This window comes from Microplitis mediator, chromosome 8 (assembly GCF_029852145.1).
Source record: "Microplitis mediator isolate UGA2020A chromosome 8, iyMicMedi2.1, whole genome shotgun sequence".
Classification (NCBI taxonomy): Eukaryota; Metazoa; Arthropoda; class Insecta; order Hymenoptera; family Braconidae; genus Microplitis; species Microplitis mediator.
This window is the reverse complement of record NC_079976.1, coordinates 2045319-2061272: the sequence shown is the minus strand read 5'-3', so window position 1 is coordinate 2061272 and position 15954 is coordinate 2045319. Positions and strand designations below refer to the sequence as shown.

General features: G+C 28.6%; 6 protein-coding genes across 7 annotated transcripts; 1 reads left to right on the top strand and 5 right to left on the bottom strand.

The window, feature by feature from the left end:
• Window positions 1-604: 604 nt before the first annotated feature.
• Window positions 605-4941, bottom strand: LOC130673170 (xenotropic and polytropic retrovirus receptor 1). Its single transcript, XM_057478113.1, has 10 exons — window positions 4602-4941; window positions 4438-4520; window positions 4211-4364; window positions 3907-4148; window positions 3097-3358; window positions 2228-2595; window positions 1820-2162; window positions 1571-1740; window positions 1369-1502; window positions 605-1295 (listed from the first exon to the last, which is right to left on the bottom strand). Exons 2-10 carry the CDS (start codon window positions 4504-4506, stop codon window positions 1034-1036), a joined length of 2004 nt encoding a protein of 667 aa, XP_057334096.1. The 5' UTR covers window positions 4507-4520; window positions 4602-4941; the 3' UTR covers window positions 605-1033.
• An 816-nt stretch (window positions 4942-5757) lies between these two features.
• Window positions 5758-7442, top strand: LOC130673302 (uncharacterized). Of its 2 annotated transcripts, XR_008990870.1 has the most exons (3): window positions 5758-5807; window positions 6080-6388; window positions 6971-7442. XR_008990870.1 is itself a non-coding variant. In XM_057478275.1 (2 exons), exons 1-2 carry the CDS (start codon window positions 6308-6310, stop codon window positions 7265-7267), a joined length of 378 nt encoding a protein of 125 aa, XP_057334258.1. In that variant the 5' UTR covers window positions 6039-6307; the 3' UTR covers window positions 7268-7442. The 2 variants fall into 2 exon arrangements, 1 of the variants encoding a protein (XP_057334258.1); XM_057478275.1 differs by lacking the exon at window positions 5758-5807 and having other exon boundaries at window positions 6039-6388.
• A 52-nt stretch (window positions 7443-7494) lies between these two features.
• On the bottom strand, window positions 7495-8635 carry LOC130673391 (uncharacterized). The gene is made up of 2 exons (XM_057478381.1): window positions 8354-8635; window positions 7495-8226 (listed from the first exon to the last, which is right to left on the bottom strand). Exons 1-2 carry the CDS (start codon window positions 8429-8431, stop codon window positions 7888-7890), a joined length of 417 nt encoding a protein of 138 aa, XP_057334364.1. The 5' UTR covers window positions 8432-8635; the 3' UTR covers window positions 7495-7887.
• A 674-nt stretch (window positions 8636-9309) lies between these two features.
• On the bottom strand, window positions 9310-10334 carry LOC130673113 (uncharacterized). Its single transcript, XM_057478043.1, has 2 exons — window positions 10126-10334; window positions 9310-9921 (listed from the first exon to the last, which is right to left on the bottom strand). The coding sequence occupies exons 1-2, from the start codon at window positions 10201-10203 to the stop codon at window positions 9574-9576; spliced, it is 426 nt and encodes a 141-aa protein (XP_057334026.1). The 5' UTR covers window positions 10204-10334; the 3' UTR covers window positions 9310-9573.
• Window positions 10335-11503: 1169 nt separating this feature from the next.
• LOC130673091 (uncharacterized) lies at window positions 11504-12306 on the bottom strand. The gene is made up of 2 exons (XM_057478001.1): window positions 12125-12306; window positions 11504-12019 (listed from the first exon to the last, which is right to left on the bottom strand). The coding sequence occupies exons 1-2, from the start codon at window positions 12200-12202 to the stop codon at window positions 11645-11647; spliced, it is 453 nt and encodes a 150-aa protein (XP_057333984.1). The 5' UTR covers window positions 12203-12306; the 3' UTR covers window positions 11504-11644.
• A 1137-nt stretch (window positions 12307-13443) lies between these two features.
• On the bottom strand, window positions 13444-14047 carry LOC130673664 (uncharacterized). Its single transcript, XM_057478777.1, has 2 exons — window positions 13909-14047; window positions 13444-13823 (listed from the first exon to the last, which is right to left on the bottom strand). The coding sequence occupies exons 1-2, from the start codon at window positions 13984-13986 to the stop codon at window positions 13491-13493; spliced, it is 411 nt and encodes a 136-aa protein (XP_057334760.1). The 5' UTR covers window positions 13987-14047; the 3' UTR covers window positions 13444-13490.
• Window positions 14048-15954: the final 1907 nt, after the last annotated feature.

Sequence of the window (15954 nt, the reverse complement as noted above, 5' to 3'; positions counted from 1 at the left end):
ATAAGTCATATGTAAATTTACAGGAACATCTTTTAAAATCATAACTCATATGCAAATTTGAAGAATTTTTTTTATTTTAAATAAATTTTTTGATGTCATTTATTTAAAATTTTTTTATTTAAATCTATTAATTTTTTCTAACCTACTAATTTATTAATACGATCTACGGTAATAATTATTAGCAAAAAAAAATTTTCAAAAAAACCGCGCTGAGAAAAATTAAAAATTTTAAATCTAAATGAAAATTTTTTAATTATTTACTAATAGAATTTCTCAAAATTTTCCAAAGCTGAGTTCAAAATAAAATTTCAAAAAAACCGCGCTGAGAAAAATTTGAAATTTTAATTTTAAATGAAAATTTTAAAATTATTTACTAATATAATTTTTTTTAATTTTCCAAAGCAGAGTTCAAAATAAAATTTAAAAAAAATCGCGCTAATAAAAATTTGAAATTTAAATTTTAAATGAAAATTTTAAAATTATTTACTAATAGAATTTTAAAAAATTTTCCAAAGCAGTTTAAAATCAAATTTCAAAAAAACCGCGCTGAGAAAAATTTGAAATTCAAATTTAAATGAAAATTTCCAAATTAGTTACTAGTAGAATTTTTTTTAATTTTCTAAAGCAGAGTTCAAAATAAAGTTTCAAAAAAAACCGCGCTGAGAAAAATTTGAAATTTAAATTTTAAACGAAAATTTTTAAATCATTTACTAATAGAATTTTTTTTAATTTTCCAAGCAGAGTTCAAAATAAAATTTCAAAAAATTGCGCAATGGAAGCACTTGTCTATAAAAAAAAAATGTAATTAACTATAATGGAGTAATTGAATAAAAAAAGGCGAGTGACGTAGAAGAAGGCACCCGATGGCAACGTATCAATTAATTAATCAATTAATTACTTAAATATTTAATAATAAAAGTTATAATTAATCAACAGATTGCATAATAATCTAATAATAATTACGGGGGTTTAAAAAACAATCTAAAAAAATATACAGATTTTACATTTCCATTAATTTAATATAGCACGTGTTTCAGCTGGCGTTCGACACGTCAATGTCTATCGTTTCTTCTTTAAGTAACGCGCGCTTGTCTTCTTTATTATTACCCTGTTTTTTACCACCAGCTTTTCGCTTACCCCGATTAATTACTCCGTTCTCATCGTCCATCATTCGCAATATTTGCATCTGATCAGAACTTTCGATCGGCGCTATCGATATATCTCGGACGGCACGGAACTTACCGCAATTATTTAGATGTTCGTTCTCTAAACGGAAGAAATTCCATACAAATCTCCTAGAAAATTAAATATATTCATTAATTACTTACATAAATAACAATAATCATAAACAAATAAGTAAATAATTACCTGAATACTTCAAGTGGAGCAACGATGGACGTCATCAAGTCACTAGATACATATTTATATTCTACCAAAATATAACTCGCGATCCAAATAAATCTCAGTATGAAATCTTCGATGATAGCAAAGTAATAAAAACTCTGGTAAATTTTAAAAATATATTAAAATGAAATAAATAATTTGTGGAAATAAAAATAATTCGACTTACCGCCGAGGAATAAACGACTTCTTCACGTAGAAATTTATTTTCACCGGCATTACTGTCCAGTAGACCCCAGTCCATTTTAATATCCCACGTGTATGAGTAAATAGAATTAATAATACAGCTCGCTAACCAAAACCACAGCCATGGATTTTCCCAATTACTCGTATATTGGTCTGAAAATAAAATAAAAATTTTGTGTAGTGTAAAAAATAAGTAAATAAATATATTTTTTAAAATAGTAAATAAATTTACCTGCGTAATACAGCCTTAGAGTTGATGAAATGACAACTAGAAATGTCGTTGAATATTTACCCGCGTTTACTAAATGAGGAAAAGCTTCTTTTGAATCTCTGTAACGTCTGATGCACTGCGCGAATCTAAACCACGCGGGCAAACAATTAACAATTGGTCTGAGTATAAGTGATCCGGACATACAATTTGTGGTATCGCCGGCTTCGAGCCAATTCCCGTTGGTTACGTAAAAGCAAATTAGGAAATGGAAGTCTAGAAGTGGTGTCACGAGACTGTTCAACTGATCAGCGAGCCAGAAATCAGCGAAATTTACAAACGCGAAGGGCGCGATTATCATTCTCCACTGAAAAATTTATCATTTGGTCAATCAATTAATTTACTGAGTCATAAATTAATTATAATACTTACACTTATTCTCAGCAACCAAAACCGCGCTTCGTGTCGAAAGATCTTTAGAGGGTTGAGTAGAAACGCAAGCATTATGCAAACTAACACCAGCGGATTCACGAACGGCGGGATACTCAAACTCGCGCTGTACAGAAAACTTAGAAGACTCAGTGTCCAGATAACACCCAGCACAGCAGACAACTCCATCAAGTGCTGCTCTGATAAATGATTACGCGGATCCAGCTCGAATATTAACACATGATTTACTCCAGATGATCTCCAGCCGTAGACGTTAACGCCCATTAGAAATAAGAACTGTATTATTAATAATGGCCCGCGGTATAAACGAAATGCTATTTTTAAATTCTCTTGGCCTTCATGAAATATTGCTGGAAATATTAATTCATTAATTAAATATTTAATTATTAATTCATTATTATTTCCTAGGTATTCTTTTTCCAATAAAATTTTTCTATCTACTTCTTTAATTTTTACAAAAATAAATCATAAAAAATTTTTTTTTACTACATGAATTATCGCTTGATTTTAATTAATGACAGATTATTTTATTAATAATTAGTGTCTATATAAACTAAAATTAATGATATTAGTTAATAAATTTTTTACTTGTCTTTAGTCAAGATAAAAAAAAAAATTATCGATCTTAAAATTTTTTTCCTGATTCAATTATTCAAATTCATATTAAGGTAAAAGACCCAGTACCTGATCAGGGAACTGGTATTCGATCATTCCATGTGTTTGTATATTTATATTTAATAAAATTCAGTAAATATAGATATTTATATACAAATACATGAGTGATCGGGTACTAGGTCTTACAGATAGAAATAAAAAAGAATACTCAGAAAAAAAATATAAAATAAAATTACCCGAGAGAACAACAGCAACGAATAAAATAATAAAACTTCCTGAAAATAATCCAACTTTGAATGTCGTCCAGGGACTCTGATGTTCACCAAGTGGCGGTACTCTCAACCGTTTCATAGCCCGTTGACGGTCACCTCCTTCCAACTCATTGGTAACAATACCCTCAGTATCCTGAATTAATTTGTCTATGTCTTTCGATGTGTAAAAGTGAGACGTCTCCACACACTCTACGCGCCATTTGGATCCAGTATCTACTGATAAAAGCTGCAAAAAATATAATTAATAAATTTCTCACTCTCAGTTAATTAATCAACCCACTGCCCGTGTAAAAAAAATTGTTAAGAAAAGGTCAAAAAAGTGTTGACTATTCTAAACTTCAAAACGTGACACAACTACGATCTTTTTTTGAACAATTTTTAAACTTTTAAAAATTCAAGAGAAATATCAATAAATATCCTCACATTATTAAAATATGCTGAAACGAAAAACGTTCAGAAATAGTTCAAAATCAGTTTTTTCTGAACGTATTTTGCACTGAAAAATGTTAATTTGTAGTATCATGTCGAATGTTTTTTTCTGTGTATTTTCAGAAGTTTGAAAATTGTTTAAAATCAGTTCGTCATTGTGTCAAGTTTTGAAGTTTAGAATAGTCAACACTTTTTTGACTTTTTTTCAACAATTTTTTTTTACACGGGTGACTTAATTTATCATCAACAAAATTTAAATTAAAGGATTACTTTGCTCGGTCCATGGAGGAATTTAATAGGAATCAGGAACTTATTGATGTGTCAGATAATAAATTAATTAGTCACCTTGTCATGTTTCTTAAGTATCTTACGGAACCCCGTGTAGTTTAAATTCTGATAATTCTGTAGTAAAATTAATGACAGATAATACTCAGAAAATCCTAATTTTAACTCCCGTATTTTACGCGCTGGTAATTTTGCACTGGCCAATTTTCCCTTGTGTTTGCCGCTGCCATGCTGCAAATCCAGAGCTGCCTTCAATTCGTTTTGTAATGCCGCGTACTTTCTCGTCGCCTCAGCCAATTTTTCTGTTAATTAATTTATCGGTTAATTAATTTACCATCTATTTAAATGGACAATTAAAAAGTACCTGAGTAAAATGTGTTTATTTTTTTTAATTCACGGTCACAAAACGTAAAAAATACTTCGTCGAATGAAGCAAAGTGTCGGGATATTACTTCAGGTTCAACACTTTCTGCTGACGGCGCTTCTTCGACGGCCGCATAAAGCATCGCCTTCATTTCCTGTTAATTAATTAATTAAATAAATAGTTAATTAACATTAATTACTACTAATAGTAATAGTTGACCATTTTACCTCGTAACTGATGTATTGTTTCCTCCATTCTGGAGTTATGTGAGCAGATAAATGCTCAGCGAACTTCATTTTCAAAAAATTATCTGAGGAAATAAATAAATTAATTAATTAATTAATTGGTAATTAAAATATTTGGGTAAAAATAATTGAGCACTGGAACTTACCATCAAAAGATTAAATGAGATCAAGTGAATTTATATTTATAAACTCTGTTGTTTGATTGTTTAACAATAAAACAAGATTGTTAAGTTGACAATAAATATTTAAAGTTTTTAAATAAACAATTAAAGATGACAATTGTTGTGTTTAATTGGTTAAGTGGAACACTGGCTGCTTGAAAAATAAATACCTTTTTTTTTGGCCAAGTCATTGAGTTTTGTTTCAACGCGACTAGTTTTTTTCAACAAATATTTTTTATTTAGACCTTTGTTTAAGTATTTTATTGCTGCTACTCATTTTATCAGCTGTTATCTATTGTATTATCAATTTTTATGTACTAATACTAACATATATATAGATATATATGACATATAGGGACGTACAGTGATAAATATGCAAGTGCTGCTTGACGGTTTTTGAATTTCCCGCGAGATGGAGGAGCGGCAAAATTCTCGTAATTTTAAAATTCCCGGGAGTTTATTGATATATTAAGTATTCTATATTTCGATTGAAATTTATAGAGGTTTAATTAATAAAAATTTATTTTTAGAATAAAGATAATTTTTTTTTTAGTTTATTATGAGTGTGAGTGTAACAGACATCAGACAAATGTATGATCATAAATAAATAGAGTAAATAATTAATAAAATAAATTTTTTTAAAAATGCGCATTTTAAAAATTTGAAAATTGATAAGTGCATTTTTTATAAATATTATTTTTTTAATTATTTTTTATTTAATTATGATTTAAAATTGGTCTGATGTCTGCTACATTCACACTCAGATTATTACGCAATTTTTGAAAAAAAAAGTTATCAGTTTGTTTAAATTAAAAATTATTGATAATAGTGAAGTTAGCGGTCATCTGAAAATTTTAAAAATTTTCAAATAATGAATTAAAATGTTTATAAAATAAAAATAAAAAAATGCATATTGAGGAAATTCAAAATTCAGTACCTGCATTTTTTTTAATTTTATTATTTTAAATTCTTCAATTTTTTTGTATGGAATTAAAAATTGTCGTATGGCTGCCACATTTACATAAATTATTGTCAAGATTTAAATTTTGATTGAATAATAAATTTCGTAATACAATATTTGATTATCATTAAAAATTAGTCACAGTGCGTAAGTATTTAATTACTGATGATTAAGAAAAGTACAAATAATAATTTGTAAGAGATAAATTTAGTATTATCATTATTTCAATGGTAAGTTAATGTCGCATTTCATCATAATTTTATAGATACATAAACATAATTTATGATATTTTTTCAAATATATTTTTATTGATTGTTATCAATTTTTTTAAATCCAAAAAGTAATAAATTATAAAATTTTAAACCGTCAACATTTAAATTTACTAATACAGAAGTAAATAAAATTAACAGATTAATTCATCATTCATATAAGCGACAAAAAAATAACATCTAATATCTTAATATCTGATAAATTGAACATAACATGATGTAACTTCTTACAGTAATTATCAGATATTACAAGAAACATTGAAAACTAAATAAACGTGACTAATTTTCTACTGACGTATGCAATTAATTACTGGAAATATTTGTACGAAATGTAAAGTAGATAAGGTCCTTTACTGACGTAGTTAGATTATATTATGATCATATATAAGCTACCGATTTGAAATACGAGGTAGTAAAAGTATTTTCTCAAGTGGATAAACGTCTAAAGACCGCAAATTAAAATGGAGTTAAAGAAAACTGAATTAATATCAACATTTCTTATTATTTTTCTAACGGGCGCACTTGCATCTGAACAAGAATACGTAAGTAAAGTTTTTAATAAATATGAACTTATATAGGGGAAGGGGAGGCAAAACGGGGTACTCCCGAAATTTGATATTTTAAATGGTTTTTAAACATTCCAAAATCACTTCTGTAAATATAATAAAGCGTTACTTTGAATTTTTTTTGGTAAACTTTTTCAAAAATCAATTGTCAGTTAAAAAACATCAATGACGTTTGTTTTATGATAAAAACTATTAAAAATTTTTTTTCTTCTTTTGTATCCAATAAACATGTAAAATATAACTTTTCTTCATGTAAATTACTTACAAAAAAATTCAACTTAATCAAATTCGTTTAAAATCCAGAATTTTTTTTTTTTACCTTTTTTAGGGGGTACCCCACTTTGCCCGCAGAAATGAAAAATTTTTTTTTTCAACGGTAACTGAAAATTTCTTCTATTTACTTTGAATATCTTAAAAAAAAAAAAAAAGATTTAGCGTATTTGAGTCCTCGAAAACTTGGTATTTCCTTAAGTACCCCCTTTTGCCCCTCTCTCCCCTATATTCAACATTTATGACAAATATTTAAGTATTTATTTTTTTTTCTTATATTTATCGCAGGTCGAAGGCAGATTTTCTTATGTTTGCTTAAAAGATTCGGTAGTAGTTAAATTTAGTCAATACGGAGTCTTTAAAATAAATATGTATGCTGATAGTGCAAGAGAAGATCAAAATAAGGACACAGAGTGCTCACGACATTTCACTTTACACGAATCAGCGGTAAAAGAATTCAATTTTGAATCGTGTGCATATGGGTCCCGATTGTTTCCGTTGACTATTCAAGAACAAGATTCTGGGACAGTCCTCACACATGCCTTTACCATCAATTGTGTTGGGAATTCTGATTATGAAAACTGATTATAAAATTTAATTTAACTTTTTTTCACTTAATTAATCTTAATTCTTAAGCTCTAATTATTTATTTATTACTCAAATAATAGTTTTGTAATTTCAAAAGAACAAATTGTCAATTAATTTTTAAGTATCAATTAATTTATTCATATTTATTAATAAAGAAATAATCACTCACTAGTTTATTAGTTTTTTTATTGTAAATATAACAAAACGACATCACACGTAAAAAAATGAACTTTATAAATTGAGAATGACAAGTAATATAATGATAAAGTGATCAGTAAATACCATCATTCTAAATAGTAATTTTTTTTATTTATAATTAAAACATAAATAATTACAGGATAAGTATGAAAATTTATTGTCTATGTAGGAAAAATTACTATTTGAACTTTAAAAATCGTAACTGATACTTAGAAAATAGACGACACGTATTATGAAATTTACTATTTGAATGTTAAAATTCCCCATATTGACAACCGGGTTCCGGGTTATAATTTCAAATAGTAATTTTTAAAGTTTATTTTTTTCCGTGCAGTTTACTTTGAATGCGAAGTGATTTTTATTTAAAACTCCAGAACTACGGGTGATAAAGTAAAGTCGGATTTAAATAAAATCCGAGTTCACTCCAGACTTGTTAAAGTAACACTTTCAGTATCATTAGTTTTAGACATTTTATTGGTACAATTAATATTGAAACCATGTAAAATGGGTAATCCAGCAATAACTTCATTTAAACGGACATAAATTTCTCGTGATCCATGTGAACATTTATTGAATTCAAATTCGAAGTCTAGTAGCTCGAATCTGTTACCTTCTGTTTTATAACATTCTGATTTATACTGCCTTTCAAAACCATCAGCATAAATATTATAATAAATATAGGGATCTCGCGATGATGTCTCATATAAAACTATGACTGAATCTTGCAGACAGGAATAAAAAACTTTCTCATTCACGGGCTGTAATTAATTTTAAAAAAATATTTTAAGTATCAATTGACGAGAGAAATATATCGCTACTAATTCTATATTTTTACACGCCATTTTGGAATTAGTAACGCGATACATTTTAATTAATTTTACTTACGTGCTTGAAGTATTCTTCAGCGCAGGTACAAGCGATAATAACAAATAGTAAAAATAACATTTTTTTGTGACTCTCCATAATTTTAGATCAATTATTAGTTGTTTGAAAAAAAAAATATTTACCAGCTTTTAGATTTATTGAAGAACGAGACTATTCTATTTCTAAAGTCTTATCGAATGTGTCTACGTGTTTAATAACGATTACAAGTCTTGTAAAAATATACGGTAGGTGTCTTTCTATCGATCAAATAATTTTGGATGCCGGTATACCCATCAATCAAATAATTATGAATAAATTAGGCGTTTGAATTAAAAGAGGGAGATTTAAAAACTTTTCACCAAATTAATATATCGATTGTGAATAAAATAGAAGCCTGAGTTTAGGTCTAATTTTTCCCTCATAAAATTTAATTATTATTATTATTTTTCACCCTACAAAAAAATATATATCCGGGCGGAATAATATATAAGCGACATATCTGTAGTATTGTCATATGTATGATATTTTGCCGGCATATATTCCCGGATATATATTCTTCGTATCAGAACTTTCGTCCAAAAATAATAATCATAGAAAATACAAAGAGCTGATAAAATAAATTAATCAAGAAATGGGTTTTCATAAAATATTTATTGAAATTAAAAGGATTAGAAAAACCGTTCTGATGCGTATGTTACAAGTATCAGATATTTCAATTCATTGGATAAAATTATTAGACGGTAATTTAGTTTTGAAATTTATATAAATTATTATTTCAAAATCCGTCGTTATTGACAGCAAACATCTTATCTGTATTTTGATATATCGAATGATTATATTTTATTACAGGTCATTAGAAAACGTTATCAGATTTTGAACTTAAATATGTGATATGGCTATCGATAATTTTTTTCAGGAAATTAATAGAAATATCAACATTAATTAAATTAAATATTTTAAATAACAAATTTTATTTTTTATACATCATCAATCAGTCATACATCAGCTAAATTTGACTAATTTTGAACATCATACTTTTGAATTTCTTAACTACTAACAATTATTGTTTAATCGAGCATACAAAAAAATATTATATGTCATAAAAAATAAACAGAGTTCTTATTAAGCGCAAAATCAATGTTAAAATTTTGAATAATTCGTATTATAATAGTTATTATTTAGTAATAAATGTAATTGTCCTTTGGAAATTTAAATTTTGAAAACCAAATAGTGGATTAATTTTATGATTTTTTATTAAATGATTTAATCAACATAGTACTCAAAAGAAGTCCCAAATCCGCGTCCGTGCGATCGCAATCAACTTCCACATAACGTCTGGTAACAGTTCTGGGACATTTGTCACTTGCATACACGCGGAATTTAGTATGACCATTTCCACAGGTTGAAAATTTGAACTCCCTTACTGCCGGCTCATTTTCAGTGAAAGTTCTTGTACATTTCTTCTCGATATCTTCACTTTCTGAGGAGGTAACGAGTGTGTACATGGTGACTTCATGTTCCGGTTGTTGTTTGTATGTCACCACTACTGAATTGTCGTAGCAAGTAACGTTAAATTTATTTTCATCATCCTGTAATTAATTGAAATAACAAATTTTATATATTTATGTCCATAAACACTAAATAATAATTTAACCCTGGTAGAAGTTTTTCGGAATTTTCTCTGAAAAACTCTGAAAAAGTCTTTAGAACTTTAGAACTGAGTTTTTCGGAGAAAATTCCGAAAAATTTCCACCAGGGAACAATCGAAATTTGTTTAATTAAATTTTACTTACGTCTTTTCCACACGCGAATACGCTCGTAACAGAAATTAAACAAAATATAAAAGCTAATGTCAACTTTTGGTACTCCATATTTTTTATTTTATTAATATTTCACTGAGTTTGCTAGAAGACTTTACTCAAGAACAAATTCAGACTGACTTATTGTTATAAAATCCGGCTATTAAATAGTTGGGCCACGATTACAACAGTCAAAATTTTATCTACGTAAGTTGAGTCTGAGGAATCGGAAATATCGGGGGACATAATTTCGGTAGGAAAGGGCAGAAAGGCGGAATTTGTTTCTTAAATGAAAGGTGGGAGTTCAGGAGGAGGACTTGAAATTTTGGCATTGAAATTGATAGAAGGGAAAAGTACAAATTTCGTTATGTATCAAAAATAGATAGATTTTAAGTATAAATAAATAAGTTTCGATGAGAATTTAAGTAGGGTCGTAAATTAAGGGCTCTAAGGCTTTGACCGAATACTTTACAGTTAAATATATAATAACTAATAAATTAAAGAAATTTGTTCACTGAAATAAATAAGTTTGGGAAGAATTTAGCATACGTTTGGGAAAATTTCACATTTGTAAGGATAGAATTTGAATATATAATATATGGATATATATATAGTGGTTTTAGATATTACGGACGTTACAATTGTCACGTTCGGTAGTTTCTGTTTATCTGGAGGCATTATTACTTCAGAGAAAGTCTTATCTCTTTCCAGTATAGTAATATCAATAATATAGGTATTTGATGACACATGTCTTCAAAAATTTAATCATTTCAATTGATATTAAATATAAAGATGTTAAGTGATTACCGATAATCGTTTTCAGAAAAGTTTAAAAACTTTTATGATTAATAGTTACACACAATAACTAAAACACGTGGTCATGTGATGTCATAGACAATAAAATTTCTTCACACAAAAATCATACAAACAAAAAAATTATAAAGTAGGCATCCAAAATCCATTTATTTATCAAAAATATAAAAAAAAAAAAAATTATATGTCATAAAAAAATGACAGGTTAATTACTTATTTTGAATTTTGAAAACTCAAAATTTTTATTTATAACAGAAAAATTGTAAGAGATGAAGTTTTAAATAAATACTTGACGCAGTCGTTATACAGAAAATAATTTCCTTTATTTTTGAATTTTATTATTATCATTATAAATTACTAATTTTTGATATTCATAAATAATTAAAGATTAATTGTATCTAATTCTTATGATAAAGCAAAGAATAAATTTTAATTTGAATAAAGAAATGAATTTTCACTGTCAGTAATTTATAATTGCATTACTAATGACTAATTTTACATTTAATGTGACGTTGATAAATTATTTATAATTAATAATAACAATAAAATATATGGCATGTAAGAATAAAAAGAGATATTTCATTTATTACAAAAAAATAAGTAAATTTTTTGACAATTAAAAGTTTTTAAAATTATAAATAAGTATGATTACGCAAAAAAATACAGTTTTGGTAAGTAGAATAGACAACAATTATAAAAATTAATCTTCGTCGGTTTCCTCAGACTTTGGCCAATATGAAGCCCATTCACTAAGGCCCATCGAGAACAAATCGACCATGTCAAGTTTTCGATCAGCTTCGACTTTGGAACAATCAACAAGAACTTTATATTCTAGAGTAGAATCACCAATTTTTTCATCCACATATACTTTGAATTTCCGAGCACCGCATGGATTGTATTTAAGTTCTTTGACAGGTGGTTCGTGTTGTGAAAAAGTTCTTGAACACTTTGTATCCTCATTTTTCTCTTCTGCTGAATAAAGTGTATAGATGGTAATTTCGGAAGGTCGGTGATGTCGGTTTATGTCAATCACTACCGAATCATTCAAGCATGCAATACTTGCTGTTATCTCGTGCTGAAATTAGTTTAAAAAAAAAATTAATAATGTAAATTATTCTTATTAAAAAATATTAAATGCTAATTAACGATCTAAATAATTATTTTATTTTATTTAACTTACAGTTCTTGGAAATCTCCGTGCGCAAGTTAAACCAAAAATGCAGAATATGAAAACTAATGTTATTTTTTGGAACTCCATATTTAATTAATTAATGTTTTACTCAGTTTGCTAAAAGACTTTACTCAAGAAAAAGTTCAGACTGACTTATTGTTATAAAATCCGGCTGTTAAATAGTTTGGCCACGATTACGCAGTCGAAATTTTATCTACGTAAGTTGAGTTAGAGAAATTGAAAATATGAGGGCATAATTTCGGTGGAAAGGGCAGAGAAGGTGGGATTTATTTGTTTAAATGAAAATTATTGGATGTCGATATTTGAGGGGGTTCAAGAGGAGGAACTCAAGTATTTTGTTGAAAATTCGTAGAACTGAAAACTGACGTGCTTCAAAATTTTTCTTTACAAGGAATTATAGATAAATTTGAAGTACAAACAAGAAAATTATTTTAATGGACATTTAAGTAGCCGAGCGAAAGTTAAGGGATCTAAGGATTTGTTTTAGTCCTTGGTAAAAAAATATAATAGCAAATGTACACGGGGAAAATTATCTAATAAATTTTACTCGTTAATTGCGAGTAAAACTGGGCCTGAAAAAACAATTACTCGTTCTTTTCTAGATGGTATTCAATTATGGGGTAAAAACACTCAATTTCGAGAAATTTTTGAATAAAAAACGAATCTGTTTTTATTATTTCCGTATTTATTTTGTTTTCGACTCAGGTTTACTTTGAATTGCAGAGTAAATTTAATCGAAAAATATGAAATCGAAAAAGTATGAAATTTAGTCATTGCAATAAATTAACACATAAATTTGAGCAAAAATTATACGTAAATAATTATCGCGGTTAATTAATAATAATTTTGTAAAATTATTTTTTTTTTCAAACCTACAGAAAAAAATTTCCTTTATCAAAAAAAAAATCACTCTTATGAGAGTTTATATATAAATATAATATTTAAATACTTTTATCAGAACTGTCATTTAAATTTCCAAAAGTTCATTAGCTTATGATTAATAAGTAAGTCGTCATAAAAAAAAATTAGTGTAATTTTATCTTCGAGCCTGACAATTCTATTACAAAACTTCGAACAGAGCTTATCGACCGATCAAATAACAGAAATAATCTTGAAGTATTGGGAACAAAAAATTAATTTAGACACGTGGAAAGAAAATTTGATAGCTCTTATTTCAAGTACAAAAGTACTCCACAAGTACTTCCAGTAATTACAGTAATTATACATAAGTAATAAAATAAAAACACTTCATAAAAATGACAAGAAAAATTTTTATTGTAAAAATTAGTTATAAAAATTTCCAATAACCAGAAATTAGTTCTATTATGACATAATTACATAATATTTCAAAATTTTAAGAGAACAAACGACCAAACCATCTCTTCACAATTTGAAAAGGGCTATTCCAAGCAGGACAGTTAATATTGACCCAATGTTCAATGACTAAATCTTTATATTTTTCTTCTATGTACACACGAAAATTTCGAGATCCTGATCCACATGGTTTGAATTTAAGTTCTTTTATTGCTGGTTCGTGCTGTAAAAACGTTCTCGAACATCCTGAATCGGTATCATCTTTAGGTGTACATAATGTAGAAAAAGTAACGTCGAACGGAGCTCTACGTCGGAATTCAACTACTACTGAATTTTCTAGACACGTGTAATTGGTACGTTGGTAATCAGTAGGCTGTAAACAATTTGAGTAGACAAAAAAAAATATGTAGACATTTGTGAGAAAATAAATAATATAAATTATGTTTAATTTTGCTTACATCTTCAGAAATTTTTATTGCGGTGGCAAGCGGGACAATGAACAGTAATACGGCTAATAAGAATTTCTGGCTCTCCATATTTATTTATCACTAATTTATAAATGTGTGAGTTGAATGACTTGAGAAAGTAATGACTGGTCTTATACTTTACACTTCGGGGCTTTTATATAGTTCGAGCATGTCTGGGAAACAGACGTAATCTTCATAGTATGTCATTAGAGCGGTAGTATCTTTGATTTCAATTCGGAAAGACGATGTGACTGATGATAATAACAATGATAACTTGGAGACATAGTAATTTCAAAATCACTTAGTAATGAAACGATGGATTTTTATTGTTTGACATCAAGATATGAAATATTGTAGTTATTGGGGACAAGTGGAAAATTTATTTCAAAAAAATTACGAATAGATAGATGGGATACCGTAGAATTGAACTCCGTAGAAATACTTCTACACATTTTGATGATTTTAGTTCATTTTGATTTCCTCTATTAGGAAAAATCCCTGAATGTCCCAGGAAAAATTCAGTTTTAGACAAATGACACGATATCAGGGCTAGGAGGACAACTATGCTCCTATTGGGAATAACTCATCGCAATATAAACGTTTATTGTTCAATATGATGTCCTCTAGTAGGAAACAGCCAAAAAAGTCTAGAGAAAAATTTATTTTTTAAGATCAGATCCATAGGAGGGTGGTTGGACATGGGTGGAGATGGGTGGAGATGAGAATATGAGTCTCTATGGAGAGTGGCCTGTAACTTTGCTTCTGTTGGGAATAACTCATCACAATATAAACGTTTTTTGTTCAATATGATGTCCTCTAGTAGGAAACAGCCAAAAAAGTCTAGAGAAAAATTTATTTTTTAAGATCAGATCCATAGGAGGGTGGTTGGACATGGGTGGAGATGGGTGGAGATGAGAATATGAGTCTCTATGGAGAGTGGCCTGTAACTTTGCTTCTGTTGGGAATAACTCATCACAATATAAACGTTTTTTGTTCAATATGATGTCCTCTAGTAGGAAACAGCCAAAAAAGTCTAGAGAAAAATTTATTTTTTAAGATCAGATCCATAGGAGGGTGGTTGGACATGGGTGGAGATGGGTGGAGATGAGAATATGAGTCTCTATGGAGAGTGGCCTGTAACTTTGCTTCTGTTGGGAATAACTCATCACAATATAAACGTTTTTTGTTCAATATGATGTCCTCTAGTAGGAAACAGCCAAAAAAGTCTAGAGAAAAATTTATTTTTTAAGATCAGATCCATAGGAGGGTGGTTGGACATGGGTGGACATGGGTGGAGATGAGAATATGAGTCTCTATGGAGAGTGGCCTGTAACTTTGCTTCTGTTGGGAATAACTCATCACAATATAAACGTTTTTTGTTCAATATGATGTCCTCTAGTAGGAAACAGCCAAAAAAGTCTAGAGAAAAATTTATTTTTTAAGATCAGATCCATAGAAGGGTGGTTGGACATGGGTGGAGATGGGTGGAGATGAGAATATGAGTCTCTATGGAGAGTGGCCTGTAACTTTGCTTCTGTTGGGAATAACTCATCACAATATAAACGTTTTTTGTTCAATATGATGTCCTCTAGTAGGAAACAGCCAAAAAAGTCTAGAGAAAAATTTATTTTTTAAGATCAGATCCATAGGAGGGTGGTTGGACATGGGTGGACATGGGTGGAGATGAGAATATGAGTCTCTATGGAGAGTGGCCTGTAACTTTGCTTCTGTTGGGAATAACTCATCACAATATAAACGTTTTTTGTTCAATATGATGTCCTCTAGTAGGAAACAGCCAAAAAAGTCTAGAGAAAAATTTATTTTTTAAGATCAGATCCATAGGAGGGTGGTTGGACATGGGTGGAGATGGGTGGAGATGAGAATATGAGTCTCTATGGAGAGTGGCCTGTAACTTTGCTTCTGTTGGGAATAACTCATCACAATATAAACGTTTTTTGTTCAATATGATGTCCTCTAGTAGGAAACAGCCAAAAAAGTCTAGAGAAAAATTTATTTTTTAAGATCAGATCCATAGGA

Coding starts and splice junctions, on each gene's coding strand:
- LOC130673170 (XM_057478113.1), bottom strand. CDS start 4,506: ATGAAGTTCGCTGAGCATTTATCTGCTCACATAACTCCAGAATGGAGG. Junction 2,596..3,096: donor CGTTGCTGTTGTTCTCTCGG/GTAATTTTATTT, acceptor TAATATTTCCAG/CAATATTTCATGAAGGCCAA. Junction 2,163..2,227: donor TTTGGTTGCTGAGAATAAGT/GTAAGTATTATA, acceptor TAAATTTTTCAG/TGGAGAATGATAATCGCGCC.
- LOC130673302 (XM_057478275.1), top strand. CDS start 6,308: ATGGAGTTAAAGAAAACTGAATTAATATCAACATTTCTTATTATTTTT. Junction 6,389..6,970: donor TTGCATCTGAACAAGAATAC/GTAAGTAAAGTT, acceptor TATTTATCGCAG/GTCGAAGGCAGATTTTCTTA.
- LOC130673391 (XM_057478381.1), bottom strand. CDS start 8,431: ATGGAGAGTCACAAAAAAATGTTATTTTTACTATTTGTTATTATCGCT. Junction 8,227..8,353: donor CTGAAGAATACTTCAAGCAC/GTAAGTAAAATT, acceptor AATTAATTACAG/CCCGTGAATGAGAAAGTTTT.
- LOC130673113 (XM_057478043.1), bottom strand. CDS start 10,203: ATGGAGTACCAAAAGTTGACATTAGCTTTTATATTTTGTTTAATTTCT. Junction 9,922..10,125: donor TATTCGCGTGTGGAAAAGAC/GTAAGTAAAATT, acceptor AATTAATTACAG/GATGATGAAAATAAATTTAA.
- LOC130673091 (XM_057478001.1), bottom strand. CDS start 12,202: ATGGAGTTCCAAAAAATAACATTAGTTTTCATATTCTGCATTTTTGGT. Junction 12,020..12,124: donor CACGGAGATTTCCAAGAACT/GTAAGTTAAATA, acceptor AACTAATTTCAG/CACGAGATAACAGCAAGTAT.
- LOC130673664 (XM_057478777.1), bottom strand. CDS start 13,986: ATGGAGAGCCAGAAATTCTTATTAGCCGTATTACTGTTCATTGTCCCG. Junction 13,824..13,908: donor CAATAAAAATTTCTGAAGAT/GTAAGCAAAATT, acceptor AATTGTTTACAG/CCTACTGATTACCAACGTAC.